The sequence below is a fragment of the Phalacrocorax carbo genome, chromosome 34 (genome assembly GCF_963921805.1).
Source record: "Phalacrocorax carbo chromosome 34, bPhaCar2.1, whole genome shotgun sequence".
NCBI classification, from domain to species: domain Eukaryota; kingdom Metazoa; phylum Chordata; class Aves; order Suliformes; family Phalacrocoracidae; genus Phalacrocorax; species Phalacrocorax carbo.
In genome coordinates, this window is record NC_087546.1 from 597,715 (window position 1) to 609,911 (window position 12,197).

Below are 12,197 nucleotides of genomic sequence, written 5' to 3' on the forward strand. Positions count from 1 at the left end.
CATGGCCCTGGTGTCCTATATAGCCTGGGCTCCCCTGTGGCACCCTATATGTCCCCATAGGTCCCCTTGCTCTGGGGATCCCTTTATAGGCCCCGTAGCCGCATAACACTGGGGCCCCATCTGGTCCCACTTGGCCTTGGCATCTCCAGGAGCCTGGGGATCCCCTATAGCCCCATACGGCCTGGGGGTCCCCCATGGCCCCCTGTAGTCTGGGGATCCCCTATAGCCCATATGGCCTGGGGATCCCCCATGGCCCCCTATAGTCTGGGGGTCCCCTATAGCCCATATGGCCTGGGGATCCCCCATGGCCCCGTATAGTCTGGGGGTCTCCTAGAGCCCCATATAGCCTGGGGGTGCCCCATGCTCCCCTCTATCTGTCCTCTCTCCATCCCTCCATCCTCTCCTGCCACCCCCCAGTACCCCCTCAGGCCCTGCAGCGCCCCTCCCAGTGCCTCCCAGTACTCCCCCAGGCCTTCCCAGTGCTCCCAGTTTCCCCAGCCTCCCACAGCCCGGAGCGCAGGGGTAGCTCTCGGCCCCGGGCCACGCTCGGGAACGGCCCCCGGTGCCCCGGGTTCTGCTCCGCTACTGGGGGGGGGGGGCGCGGGCACCGCGGGGGGGGCCCGTCCGTGTCCGGGTGGGGGCGCGGGGGCCGTCCCGGTACCGGGGGCCGTCCCGGTGCGGCGGGGCGGGGCGGGACAGCGGGAGACAAAGGAGAAAACTTCGCGGAGAGCGAGAGAGCGGCCGGGACACCGGGAGCCGGCGGGACACCGGCCCCCCCGAGGCCCCGGCCCGGCGTACGAGACCACCCCCCCGCACCCCCTCCCGGGCATCGGCTCCGCCGACAGCGGGGCTGGGACGGCCGGACCCCCGGCCCGGGACACCGGGGCAGCCGGAGCCCCCCCCCGGGCCGAGCCCCCGGTGGCGCTGAGCCCCCCTCCCCGGGCCCCCCCGGTGCGCGGCGGGATGCGGCGGGGCTGAGCGAGCGGCCGCTGTGAGTGCGGAGGGGCACCGGGACCGGGGGGCACCGGGGGGGCACCGGCATGGCAGGGAGGCGGGGGTCTGGGGAGCTGCGGGGAACGGGGTGGGCACACGCGAGGGACGAGGGGGCATGGGGCTGGGGGTCCTCGGGGCACGGGGTGGGGGGGCGCAGAACTTGTGCGGGAGCCCCAGGGCGGGCAGCGTCTGGGAAGTGGCCTAGTGGCCTGGGGGACACTGGGGACAGTGGGAGGAGGTCACGTAGGGGACAGGGGTCCTGGTGGGACTCGGGGTCCAGGGGGGACACATGGCTGTGCCGGTCATGAGGGGATGAGGGGGGGCTGTAAGGGGACAGGGTGTGGGGTCCCAGGGCTTAGGTGACCCAGGGGTTGGGGGAAAGGAGCGTCCTGGGGGGTTACAGGGGGGACGTGGCATCTCGGGGACCCAGTGATGTCTTGTGGACGCGGACAGGGGGATCCTGGAAGGGACAAGGGGTGGGGGGGGTCCCGTAGGGGCACGGGGGGACATGGGGGTTTCCTGGAGGGATGGGGAGAATGGAGGGTCCTGGAGCAGGCAGAGAGGCCCCAGGGACACGGGGGGAGTCCCGGGGCAGAGGGAGGGATTGGGGGACGCATGGGGGCCCCGGGGCACAGGGAGGGATGGGGGTGGCAGAGGTCCCCCCGGGGGCAGTGGCCCATCCCTGTCCCCTTCCCGTAACAGCCCCAGCTGTCCCCGGGTGGGGCCGGGCTGGCGGGTGCCGAACGCCCCCGCAGACCCCCCCGGCGCCACGACGTGGCTCTGGGCGGTACCGGGGCTCTGCCCCCCCGAGGCGGGATGTGGCTGGCTTAGGGGGAGCACGGGGACCCCGATGTGGTGCCCCCCACCCCCCCGTGTCTCCCACGGAGGTGGCGCCGGGGTCCCCTCAGCCGCCGTGTCCCCGCAGGATGATGAAGCTGCCACCTGCCTGCTGCCGGCTCCAGACACTGGGGGCTGCCCTGGGGGTCTGCGTCACCATCGGCTTCACGGTGCAGCTCCTGGGGGGGCCCTTCCATCGCAGGTGAGAGCCCCCCCAAGCCTCTCTGGCTCACCACGTGCTGCACCCTCAAGATCCCCTGGGTCCTCACGCAGGGGATGTCCCGGCTCAGGCGAGACGTGGGTCCCTGACCCCTCAGGCATCCCCCGGATGGATGGGATGGGGGTCACCAACCCACTGGGGGTCCCAGGATGGGTCCCTGTACCCTTGAATGGCTGGGGCCAGGCAGGCCAGGTGTTCCCCACCAGCCCCCCAACCCCGCCCTATGTCCCCAGGGCCCCTGCGGCCCCCGCTGGCCGCCCCCCGGCACCCTGCCAGCCCCGCACCCACCTGGTGTTCCTGAAGACCCACAAGACGGGGGGCAGCAGCGTGGTCAACCTGCTGCACCGCTTCGGGGAGGCGCGGGGGCTGCGCTTCGCCCTGCCCCACCGCTACCAGTTCGGGTACCCCAACCCCTTCCGGGCCGAGCGGGTCAAGGGGTACCGCCCGGGGGGTCCCCCCTTTGACATCATCTGCCACCACATGCGCTTCAACCTCACGGAGGTACCAGGGGCACGGCAGGAGGGACAGCGGGGGCGCGCTGGCTCGGGGTGGATGTGGAGAGATGTGGGGGCTGAGATGGGGCTGGCTGGGGTCGGGGGCATCTGGGAGAGGCGGAGGACACCATGGGGTGATGGAGGTCTGGGGAGATTTGGGAACAGATGTGACCAGGGGGCGCCTGGGGGGCGCGGGGCATTGCGGGGGGGAGTCAGGGACATCGCATGAGGCGGACGAGGTCTAGGGGGAACGGGGTGCTAGGGGTAAATGGAGGAGGCTGGGAGGAGACGTGGGTGTCTGGGGGATGCGGGGGACACCCGAGGGAGTGGGGGGATGGCGGGGGGCGCAGCGTGTGGCTGCCCCGGTGGGGTGCCGAGCCGCCGCCGCCGCCGCTGTTCCCGCCCAGGTGCAGAAGGTGATGCCCAACGACAGCTTCTACTTCTCCATCGTGCGGGACCCGGGGACGCTGGGCGAGTCGGCCTTCGCCTACTACCGCGCCGTGGCGCCGGCGTTCCGGCGGGCCCCCTCGCTGGCCGCCTTCCTGGCGGCCCCGGGGCGCTTCTACGAGGCCGGGGCGCGGGGCAACCACTACGCCCGCAACCTGCAGTGGTTCGACTTCGGGCTGCCGGCGGCGCGGGATGGGGATGGGGCGGCGGTGGCGGCGGCGCTGGCGGGGCTGGAGCGAGCCTTCGCCCTGGTGCTGCTGGCTGAGCACTTCGACGAGTCGCTGGTGCTGCTGCGCGAGGCCCTGTGTTGGCCCGAGGAGGCCGTGGTCGCCTTCGCCCACAACGGCCGCCCTGCCGGGGACGGTCCCCGCGTCTCGCCCGCCCAAGCCGCCCGCCTGCGGGCCTGGAACAGCCTGGACTGGGCGCTCTACGCCCACCTCAACCGCTCCTTCTGGCGCCGGGCCGAGGCCTTCGGGGCCGCCCGCCTGCGGGAGGAGGTGGCCCGTCTGCGCCAGCACCGCAGCGCCCTGGCCCGTCGCTGCCTGCGGGGCGGCGGACCCCTGCCCGCCCGCGCCATCCCCGACGGCCGCCTCCGCCCCTTCCAGCCCCCCGGCCGGGCTCAGATCCTGGGGTACGCCCTGCGGGCCGGGCTGCCCCCCGAGGAGCGGGAGCGCTGTGCTCGCCTCGCCACCCCCGAGCTGCAGTACAAGGACATCCTCGACCGGCGGCAGTTTGGGTGGGGCAACGCGTCTGTCCCACCCGCGGGGTAGCCAGGGGGGCCCTGGCGGTGATGCGCGCGCCGGTGATGCGGTGATGCGCGGGCCTCGGTTTACCTGGGCCGGGTGATGGGGCCCTGTAAGCCTGATGGGGATCAGGGCCCGCCCCTGGAACCACTTTGTGCCTCAGTTTACCTGCTGTGGGTAGTGCTGCTTCCCCCCCACCTAGTCTAATAGGGACTGGTGTCCCCCCATGGTACAGCTCCGTGCCTCGGTTTACCTGGGCTGGTGACAGCCAGCCCTAATCCTGACAGGTCTCAGGGTCCTCCCATGGTACCACCCTGTGCCTCAGTTTACCCAAGACGGGTAATGGGCCCCACTCTGGTGGGGATCAGCCCCCACGGTACAGCTCTGTGCCTCAGTTTACCCAGGTCGTCTAACGGGCCCCTGCTGCTCTGAGGATCAGAACCCCCCCCACGGTACAGCTCCATGCCTCAGTTTACCCAGGCCGGGTAATGGCCCCCCTCCGTGCGCACGGGGACACCTAGGAGCCCCTGGTGGGAGGGGCTGGCGCAGGCCCCGCCTCATTAAGCCTCGCTTTGTGGTAACTATGGCAATAAAGACTGGAATGAGACCTCTGATTGGGTGTTGATGCTGCCAGTCACTTGGCGGGTATGACCCGCCCCCGCCGCGAGGTCGCGAGGCGCGGCAGGAGAGGAAGCCCCGCCCCTCCAGGCGGGGCATCGACTCGCTCGGCGCTCGGCTGCTCGTCCCGGCCCAGGCGCTCGGAGCTCGGACCCGCGCCCTGCGCGCGCGTCCCTGCCAGCCCCGCCCGGTCGCTCCGGCCGCGCCGCGCGGAGCCGGCCCCGGCCCCGGCCCCGGCCCCGGGACCCCCGGCCCGGCCCGGCCCGCTCCGCTCCCGGCACTTCCCCCGGCGCCTCCCCCCGCCCGGCCCGGCTCCGGGAGAGTCTCCGGGCGCGTCCGGCCCGGCCCGGCATCCCCATCCCCAGCAACCCCCACCCCGGTCCGTCCCCGGGATCCGCGCCCCCCCCGTCCTCGGGCCCCCCCGTCCTCGGGGTTATCCCCGGTCCGGAACCCCCTGGTGTCTCGGCATCGTACCGCCGACCCCCTGGTACGGCCGGGCCCCGGTACCCCCCCGACCCCTGGCGTCCCGCCCCAGCCCCCGGGTCTGTCGCTTGCCCCTGAGATCCTCCGGTTCTCCTCGGTTCCCCCGGTCCTCGCCCCACCCCGGGGCCGGTGCCCATGGAGTCGCAGTGCGATTACTTCATGTACTTCCCGGCGGTGCCGTTCGCGGCGCGGGAGCTGCTGTCGGGGGAACCGGGCCGGTACCGGGCGCTGCCCCGCCGCAACCACCTCTACCTGGGCGAGACCGTGCGGTTCCTTCTGGTGCTCCGTTGCCGCCCCGGCACCAGCACCGGCACCGGGCCGGGCCGGCCGCCCTGGGCCGAGCTGGCCGCCTCGCTGGCCGCCCTGGCCAGCGTCAGCCCCGGTGGCACCGAGGCCGGCGGGGACCGGGATGGGGACCCGGACGGCACCGGGGACGGCACCGGGAGCGGAGCCTCGCCGGAGCCCACCGTCTTCCGGGAGTGCCGGGCCCTGCTGACACACAGCCAGGGCCCCCCGGGGCGCCCCGCCGCCGGGGTGGGTGACAGGGACCGGTGGGAGCGTGGGGGCACAGAGGAGCCAGGGAGGGACACGGGAGGACGTGGGCACGTGGGAGCAAGGGAGGGACATGGTGATTTGGGGGGAAGGTGGGGGCCAAAAGGGTGTGGGAGCAAGGGAGGGACATGGGTATTTGGGGGGGATGTGGGAACAAGGGAGAGACATGGGGACAAGGAGGGATTTGGGGGGGGATGTGGGCGCACAGCGGGACGTGTGGGTGAGGAGTGGGGGAGGACACGGGGGGATGTCGAGGGGGATGGGGCTCAGGGCCACCATGGTGCTGAGCCCCGCTGTATCCCCAGATCCCAGTGGAGGACCCTATCGTGTCCACGGACGAGGTCATCTTCCCCCTGACCATCTCCCTCGACAAACTGCCGCCTGGCACCGTCAAGGCCAAGGTGAGATGGGAGGGGACTTCAGGGACAGCACGGTGGGGTCAAGAATGGGAGACCTCAGAGGCAGTGTGGGGATTCTGGGGACAGTATGCAGTCACCAGGGACGGGATCCTGGGGACAGTGCGGGACCACAGAGCTGGCACAGACATCTAGCCCTGGTCCTTCTTTCTTGGTCAGTCAAGGGCAAGGTAGAATTTGGGGATAGGAGGGGACTTTGGTCACAATGTGGGGGTCTTGGGGACAGCACAGTGACATGGGATGGAGAGCAGGATCCAGCCCTGTTCCCCCCTCTCCGGGTCCACGAAAGCCACTTGGGGTAGCCACGGGGGGCAGAAGGAGCTGTGGGGACAGAGGGGGAGCTCGGGGCTGGACCCAGGCCACTCGTGACTCCTGTCCCCAGATCGTGGTGACAGTGTGGAAAAGGGACACGGAGCCACCCGAGCTGCAGGAGGGCGGCGGGTACCTAAGCCTGCTGCAGACACGGGCGCCTGCACACATCTTCCGCCAGGAGCAGGGGGCCTTCAAGGCACAGGGTAGGAGCATCTCCGCGTCCCCTGTCCCTCCTCATGTCCCCACATCCCGTGTCCCCTGACTGCCCGTGTCCCCGCAGTGAGCACCCTGCTGACGGTGCTGCCCCCGCCCGTGGTGCGATGCCGCCAGCTCACCGTGTCTGGGAAGTACCTCACCGTGCTCAAAGGTGAGGGAGACAGGGCGGTGGCATGGGGACGGGTCCCAGGGGCAGCTGGGATGGGGACAGGGGCGGCATCGTGGTGAGGCTGCGACAGAGTGGAGGGTGTGGGGCAGGGAGGATGTGACGTGGGCTGCTTGGGGCCAGGATGGCGTCCCCTGCACTGTCCCCTGACGTCCCCGTCTCCCAGTGCTCAACGGCTGGTCCCAGGAGGAGATCTCGCTGTGGGACGTGCAGATCCTGCCCAACTTCAATGCCAGTTACTTGCCCGTCATGCCCGATGGCTCCGTGCTGCTGGTCGATGACGTCTGGTGAGTGCTGGGACACCATGGGGACCGTCCCTGGGGCTGGGGGGGCATGGCTGCGCCGCCTCCCAGACCCCACAGGGCCCCCCCTTTTCCTCAGGACGGGGCTGTGCCGTGTCCCTGGCCCCGCCGTAGGGAAGCCCTGGGGGGCACTGCCAGCCCTGGGCTGGCAGCGCGGGTCCCCGCGTGTCACTGAGCTGTCCCCGTGCCCTGTCCCGCAGCCACCACTCAGGCGAGGTGCCCGTGGGCGCGTTCTGCCGCGTGGCTGGTGCCGGCTCGGCCTGTCCCTGCGCCCTCAGCGCCCTCGAGGAGCACAACTTCCTCTTCCAGCTCCAGGCACCCGAGAGGCCCCCGGAGGACGCCAAGGAGGTGAGGGGACACTGGGGGGACCCTCAGGGCTGGGGGTGACGCTAGGGGTGACTGCCCCGAGGCCAGGCACAAGGGGACATCCTGGGCAGGGACTGTCCTAGTTGGGTGGTGTTGCCTGGGCCAGGATCTGGGGCCACCATCCTGGTCGGTGGCCTGGGGGCTGCTGTCCTTGTCCCCTGGCTGGGATGTGGGGACACGGTCCGTGCTGTGGGGGACTAGCCTTCTTGGTCATCACACAACACTGGCGTGTCACAGACACACCAACACTGGGGTGTTTCTCCTTGCCAGGGAGCCTAGGGGGAGGTGGGGATGTTGGGGACCGTCCTTCCTGCGCGCAGTGGTGACAGGGACATCTCTGACCCATTGTCCCCCCCCACCCAGGGCTTGGAGGTCCCGCTGGTGGCCGTGATCCAGTGGTCAACACCAAAACTGCCCTTCACGAGCAGCATCTACACGCATTACAGGTGAGAGCCGCCCCGAGGGTGCTTGATATGCCCGGTCCCCAAGCGGGGAGTGACCCCCAGATCCTCCGGGCCCAGGGAGGGGCCACCCAGAGATATCCCTGCCCGTTTGTGCCATTAACCTCACATCCTGGGGCTGCCACTTGGCCCTCTCCCCCTCCCCACGTCCTCAGGGCTCTGTGGGGCCGTCGCGTGTTGCTAATCCCCTGTCCCGCTGGCTCCCGGTGGCCGTCCCCACGTGAGTAACCCCCCCGCCATCCCCAGGCTGCCGAGCATCCGCCTGGAGCGGCCGCGCTTCGTGATGACGGCTGCCTGCGAGTCCCCCGTGCGGGCCCGGCAGCGCTTCACCGTCACCTACACGCTGCTCAACGACCTCCAGGACTTCCTGGCCGTGCGCCTCGTCTGGACGCCTGAGACCGCCACGGCCGGTGGGGACGCGGTCCGGCAGGGCACCGAGAGGGTGGGGAGGGGATCAGAGGGGCTGGGGGTGCTGCTGGGTGTAGCTAGAGGGGGCAGATGGGCTGAGGGAAGGGGAGCAGAGATCCTGGGAGGACAGGAGGGGCGGCTGGGGTGGGACAGCTGTAGCCAGGAGGTGCTGGAGGTGGCCGGGCAGGGGCCAGCAGTCCTGTTCCCACCCCGTTGATGGTCTCCGCAGGGAAGAAGCTGTCCGGGGAGGAGCGCCGGGCCACGCAGGCGGCGCTGGATGCCATCGTGTGCCACACGCCGCTCAACAACCTGGGCTACTCGCGCAAGGGCAGCGCCCTCACCATCCGCGTGGCCTTCCAGGCGCTGCGGGCTGGCCTCTTCGAGGTGAGGCCACCTGGCCGTGGGGTCCCCGGGGCCCTCCTGGGGCCTGGCCTGATGTCACCGTGTCCCCTGTCTGTCTCCAGCTGTCCCAGCACATGAAGCTGAAGCTGCAGTTCACGGCCAGCGTGGCCAACCCGCCGCCCGAGGCCCGGCCCGTGTCGCGCAAGAGCAGCCCCAGCAGCCCGGCCGTGCGGGACCTGGTGGAGCGGCACCAGGCCGGGCTGGGCCGGTCCCAGTCTTTCTCCCACCAGCAGCCGTCCCGCAGCCACCTCATGAGGTATGGGGGGACAGCAGGGACCTGCCAGAGGGACACGTGGGACGGGCGGGATCCCTGGGGCGGGGTTGGAGGGGACAGCTGGAACAAGAGGGGCACGGTGGTGGGATCAGAGCAGGGTTGGTGGGGCATGCAGAAGGGTGACATGGTGGGGGGTCCCGGGCAGGACGGGGCTGGGGCACACCTGGGACAGGGTGGACACCCAGGACAAGGGTGGATGTGGTGGGGGAATCGCTGGGGCTGTGGGGACACCTGGGACACGGAGGAGACTGGGGAGGACGTGGGACAGGAGACGGCTCCAGGGGGAGAACATGGGGAGGGGACAGCCTGCCCCGCAGGGAGGCTGGGCAGCCTCCCCTTACCTCCCCACGCCCCAGATCAGGCAGTGTGATGGAGCGGCGTGCCATCACCCCACCGGTGGGGTCTCCTGTGGGCCGTCCCCTCTACCTGCCCCCTGAGAAGACGGTGCTGTCCCTGGACAAGATTGCCAAGCGGGAGTGCAAGGTGCTGGTCGTGGAGCCCGTCAAGTGACGGGGACCTCGGGGACAAGGGGGATGGATGAATCATGCTGCATCCTGGAGATTGTGCTGGAAGGGGGCAAGCTTGGGGGGGGGGTGTGTGCAATGCAGGGGGCCGGGGCTGTGTCCCTGCACCCTCCGGGGGATGGACCTGCTGCTTCACTGGGACTGGACTGGAATGTGCCATGGGGGAACCAATGGGGACAGGGGTCTGTCCCCAGCCTGGGGGGGGATGCTCTAGGGATGGGGGTGGCACGGGGGGAGCAGGGGGACAACCTGCGGCTGGTCCCAGCGCTGTTTACACCCCTTCAGCTTCCTGCGTTGCCTTGATTTTGGCTGCTTGAGGGGGGAGGGATGGGGGGAATCGGGACCACGACCTGTCCCTGGGCCACGGGTGACACTGGGACCTGTCCGTGGGGTGCCAAGCCAAAGGCGGGTCCCGCACTGCCATCCCCCGGGCCCTGCTGGGGACGGGGACGTCTCCGGGCCTCCCGATATGGGCGGCACCTCCACTCCGTTATTTATTTGTCTCCGCACTGGCTGCTGTCCGTGTGTGCGCGCGCCAATAAAGCGCTGGCCTGGACACGAGGATGAGCCTGTCACTGGGGGAGGGCAGGGGATGCCGAGGTGACCTGGGGGTGTCACAGGGAGTGGGGGCAGTGGAGGTCTCAGTCCCCGACTCCTGTGTGTGAGGGCTCCATCTCACCCCATGCTCTGTCCTGGGAGGACCCGCACCCCCCCAAAAGAAGCCCAATGGGGGGACCAGGACATAATTTATTGCCTCAGCAGAGGGACAGTGTGCTTGGAGGGGTGACGCTGCAGGGTCCTGAAGTACACAGGGGGCACCACATGGCCTTGGGGACTGCAGGGACGTGAAGGACCAGTCCCCAAGGCCCTCAAGGTGACAGGGACACGAGTGAGTGTCCCTGCAGGGCCCTGGGCCCCCCAGCAGGGACGGGAGCTGGTGGTGTCGTGTCTTTCCCCCCCCACCACCCCAAGGCCCTGGGGACGGTGGGGATGAAGGGGACTGTCCCCCGTCTCGGCAACAGCAGGGATGCGTCTCAGACGGCAACAGGCTCCTGGACGTGGTTCTGCCGCTTCACCACGAAGAGCTTCTGTCCAGAGACGGTGACGAGGAGGGAGTGTTCCCCGAACACTACTGGGGGGACAGGGTGAGCACAGGGGCCACCACCAGTGCCCCAAGGACAGTGGGGGCCCTGCCACCCTGGGGAGAGCACCCGGGATGGTGGGGACCACCACGGTGGTCCGGGCTGTTCTGGGCACAGTGCGGCCACCAGCAGCGTGAGGGTCACAGCTGCCCTAGGGTCAGCAGGTCTGCCACGGGGGAGAGTACAGCGGTCATGGCCACCTGGAGGACCTCAGGGCCACCAGCACCGCCCTGGGGACAGTCTGGGGGCCACTTTCTGGACCCTGGGGGTGGTGTGGGGGTCTGGGCTGCCCCAGGGGCAGCCCACGCTCACCTGAGAGGCGCTTGAAAGGTGGGTCATGGCCACGCTGGAGCCGCAGCCCACAGGCCGTGGCCACCAGCTCCGAGAGGATGGCGGCCGTCTGCTCATCGTTCTCCAGGTCACCCGATGACTGGGTGCCAGGGAGAGACAGTGTCAGTGGCACCCAGGTGTCTGAACCCCACCCTGCACCCAGACACCCCTTCGCCCCTCTGCCAGGACCCGGGTGTCTGCCCCCCCATTGATACCCGGGTACCCCTTCTCCCCTCCCCCAGGACCCGGGTGCCTGCCCCCCCATCGATACCCGGGTACCCCTTCTCCCCTCCCCCAGGACCCGGGTGCCTGCCCCCCCCTCGATACCCGGGTACCCCTTCGCCCCTCCGCCAGGACCCGGGTGCCTGCCCCCCCATCGATACCCGGGTACACCTTCGCCCCTCCGCCAGGACCCGGGTGTCTGCCCCCCCCATCGATACCCGGGTACCCCTTCTCCCCTCCCCCAGGACCCGGGTGCCTGCCCCCCCCATCGATACCCGGGTACCCCTTCGCCCCTCCGCCAGGACCCGGGTGTCTGCCCCCCCATCGATACCCGGGTACCCCTTCTCCCCTCCCCCAGGACCCGGGTGCCTGCCCCCCCATCGATACCCGGGTACCCCTTCTCCCCTCCCCCAGGACCCGGGTGCCTGCCCCCCCATCGATACCCGGGTGCCCCTTCTCCCCTCCCCCAGGACCCGGGTGCCTGCCCCCCCATCGATACCCGGGTGCCCCTTCTCCCCTCCGCCAGGACCCGGGTGCCTGCCCCCCCATCGATACCCGGGTACCCCTTCTCCCCTCCCCCAGGACCCGGGTGCCTGCCCCCCCATCGATACCCGGGTGCCCCTTCTCCCCTCCCCCAGGACCCGGGTGCCTGCCCCCCCATCGATACCCGGGTACCCCTTCTCCCCTCCCCCAGGACCCGGGCGTCTGCCCCCCCGATGCTCGGGTGCGTGTCCGCCCCCCCTCCCCGGCATCCCGGCGCCTGCCGGTACCCCTGGGCGCCCCCCGGCGGGACCCCGCCGCCCGGGCTCCCCGCCCCAGCCCCGCGGAGGGGTGCCGCCGCCACCCTCACCGCCAGCACGGCCCCGTCGCTGATGACCAGGTAGCCCAGCTGGTCCGGGATCCGCTCCAGCCCCTGGGTCAGCGCCGTGGTCTGGGGGCGGCGGGAGGGGGGCAGTGAGGCCGCACGGCTCGGGCCTCCCCCGCCGCTCCCGCTCCCCCCGGCCTCGGGCCCCCCGTGCCTCAAGGCGCCCCCCCCCAGGTCCCGTCCCCCGCCCCGACCCTCACCATGGCGCTGCTCCGCCGCCGTCCCGGTCAGCTGCCCGCTCCGCCCCGCCCCCTGCGTCCGCCTCGCCGCCCCATTGGCGCAGGGTTCCGCCTGTCACCGGCACGCCCCGCTTCCCTCGGCGCGCGCTATGGGGCCCGCCCCCGGCCGCCCGCACAACCAATGCGAGCCGGCTAGGAAAGCACGTGGCGAGAGAAGGCGGGGCC

The 12,197-nt window shown here is 70.9% G+C and overlaps 3 protein-coding genes across 4 annotated transcripts; 2 read left to right on the forward strand and 1 right to left on the reverse strand.

Moving 5' to 3' along the window:
- Positions 1 to 640: 640 nt before the first annotated feature.
- GAL3ST4 (galactose-3-O-sulfotransferase 4) lies at positions 641 to 4,348 on the forward strand. Its single transcript, XM_064437678.1, has 4 exons — positions 641 to 991; positions 1,919 to 2,032; positions 2,284 to 2,551; positions 2,952 to 4,348. Exons 2-4 carry the CDS (start codon positions 1,920 to 1,922, stop codon positions 3,759 to 3,761), a joined length of 1,191 nt encoding a protein of 396 aa, XP_064293748.1. The 5' UTR covers positions 641 to 991; position 1,919; the 3' UTR covers positions 3,762 to 4,348.
- A 165-nt stretch (positions 4,349 to 4,513) lies between these two features.
- Positions 4,514 to 9,293, forward strand: TRAPPC14 (trafficking protein particle complex subunit 14). Its single transcript, XM_064437676.1, has 11 exons — positions 4,514 to 5,369; positions 5,693 to 5,788; positions 6,186 to 6,318; positions 6,396 to 6,482; positions 6,664 to 6,784; positions 7,000 to 7,147; positions 7,529 to 7,611; positions 7,873 to 8,036; positions 8,264 to 8,418; positions 8,499 to 8,692; positions 9,067 to 9,293. The coding sequence occupies exons 1-11, from the start codon at positions 4,971 to 4,973 to the stop codon at positions 9,218 to 9,220; spliced, it is 1,734 nt and encodes a 577-aa protein (XP_064293746.1). The 5' UTR covers positions 4,514 to 4,970; the 3' UTR covers positions 9,221 to 9,293.
- A 670-nt stretch (positions 9,294 to 9,963) lies between these two features.
- Positions 9,964 to 12,083, reverse strand: LAMTOR4 (late endosomal/lysosomal adaptor, MAPK and MTOR activator 4). 2 transcript variants are annotated; one of them, XM_064437680.1, is made up of 4 exons: positions 11,994 to 12,083; positions 11,779 to 11,859; positions 10,689 to 10,806; positions 9,964 to 10,363 (listed from the first exon to the last, which is right to left on the reverse strand). In XM_064437680.1, the coding sequence occupies exons 1-4, from the start codon at positions 11,994 to 11,996 to the stop codon at positions 10,269 to 10,271; spliced, it is 297 nt and encodes a 98-aa protein (XP_064293750.1). In that variant the 5' UTR covers positions 11,997 to 12,083; the 3' UTR covers positions 9,964 to 10,268. The 2 variants fall into 2 exon arrangements, with proteins under 2 accessions (XP_064293750.1, XP_064293749.1); XM_064437679.1 differs by having other exon boundaries at positions 9,964 to 10,366; positions 11,994 to 12,082.
- Positions 12,084 to 12,197: the final 114 nt, after the last annotated feature.